The sequence below is a fragment of the Psammomys obesus genome, unplaced genomic scaffold, assembly GCF_907164565.1.
Source record: "Psammomys obesus unplaced genomic scaffold, mPsaObe1.curated_primary_1811, whole genome shotgun sequence".
In the NCBI taxonomy this organism is placed as follows: domain Eukaryota; kingdom Metazoa; phylum Chordata; class Mammalia; order Rodentia; family Muridae; genus Psammomys; species Psammomys obesus.
The window spans coordinates 838-1,802 of record NW_026588156.1 but is presented as its reverse complement, the minus strand read 5'-3'; the positions used below and the strand labels follow the sequence as shown (position 1 = coordinate 1,802).

Genomic DNA, 965 nt, shown 5'->3' with positions numbered 1-965 from the left:
TCCCCGTGCTCCCCCTCCTCCGTCCTCCCCCATCCTCCCGTCCTCCCTCAGCTCCCCGTCCTCCCCCAGCTCCCCATCCTCCCCCGTCCTCCCCCGTCCTCCCCGTGCTCCCGGCGGGTGCTCACGTGGTAGAGCACGGAGAGTCCGGCCAGGAACGAGCTGAGGTAGAACAGGAACCGCCAGCTGCGGGGGAGCACGGTCAGCGCGGGGGCGGGGCCTCCCGGGCGGGGGCGGGGCCTCCCGGGCGGGGGCGGGGCCTCCCGGCGGGTCCCGCCCCCTCACCAGGCGTCCCAGAGCTTCTGTAATGGCGGCTGCCGCTCCAGGCCCCGCCCCCGCCTCTCAGGCCCCGCCCCTCGCTGACCCCGCCCCCTCACCAGGCGTCCCAGAGCTTCTGCAATGGCGGCGGCCGCTCCAGGCCCCGCCCCCGCCTCTCAGGCCCCGCCCTCTCCCCTCAGGCCCCGCCCCGTCTCTCTGGCCCCTTAGAGCTTCTGCAATGGCGGCGGCTGCTCCAGGCCCCGCCTCTCCTCAGGCCCCGCCCTCTCCCCTCAGGCCCCGCCCCGTCTCTCTGGCCCCGCCCCTCACAGGCCCCGCTGAGCTCCTGCAATGGCGGCGGCCGCTCCAGGCGGCCCCGCCCCTCCCCTCAGGCCCCGCCCCCTCCGGCAGGCCCCGCCCCCTCACCAGGCCTCGCAGAACTTCCGGGACGGCGGCGGCCGCTCCAGGTTGCGGCGTCGGCGGAACCAGCGCTGCGTCTGCCGCACGCTCAGCCCGGACCGCGCTGCCAGGAGCACCAGCTGCGCCTGGAGCACGGGGAGCGGGGCGGGGGGGAGGGGGAGGACGGGGAGGATGGGGGACAGGGGGGAGGAGGGGGAGCAGGGGGGCGGGGGGAGGACGGGGGGAGGACAGGGAGGGGAGGACAGGGAGGGGGAGGACGAGGAGGGAGATGGGGAGGACGGGGAGGGGGAGGA

At 77.2% G+C, this 965-nt stretch overlaps 1 protein-coding gene across 1 annotated transcript in view; it reads right to left on the bottom strand.

Annotated features, from left to right (window-relative positions):
* Positions 1-47: 47 nt before the first annotated feature.
* LOC129674222 (ceramide synthase 4-like) overlaps positions 48-965 on the bottom strand; it is a 1,729-nt gene continuing 811 nt past the window's right edge. Inside the window, exons 2-3 of the mRNA XM_055604092.1 lie at positions 679-797; positions 48-183 (exon numbers count right to left, since the gene is read on the bottom strand). Of these exons, the coding sequence (XP_055460067.1) occupies positions 48-183; positions 679-797 (255 nt within the window). The remainder of the gene's footprint in view (positions 184-678; positions 798-965) is intronic.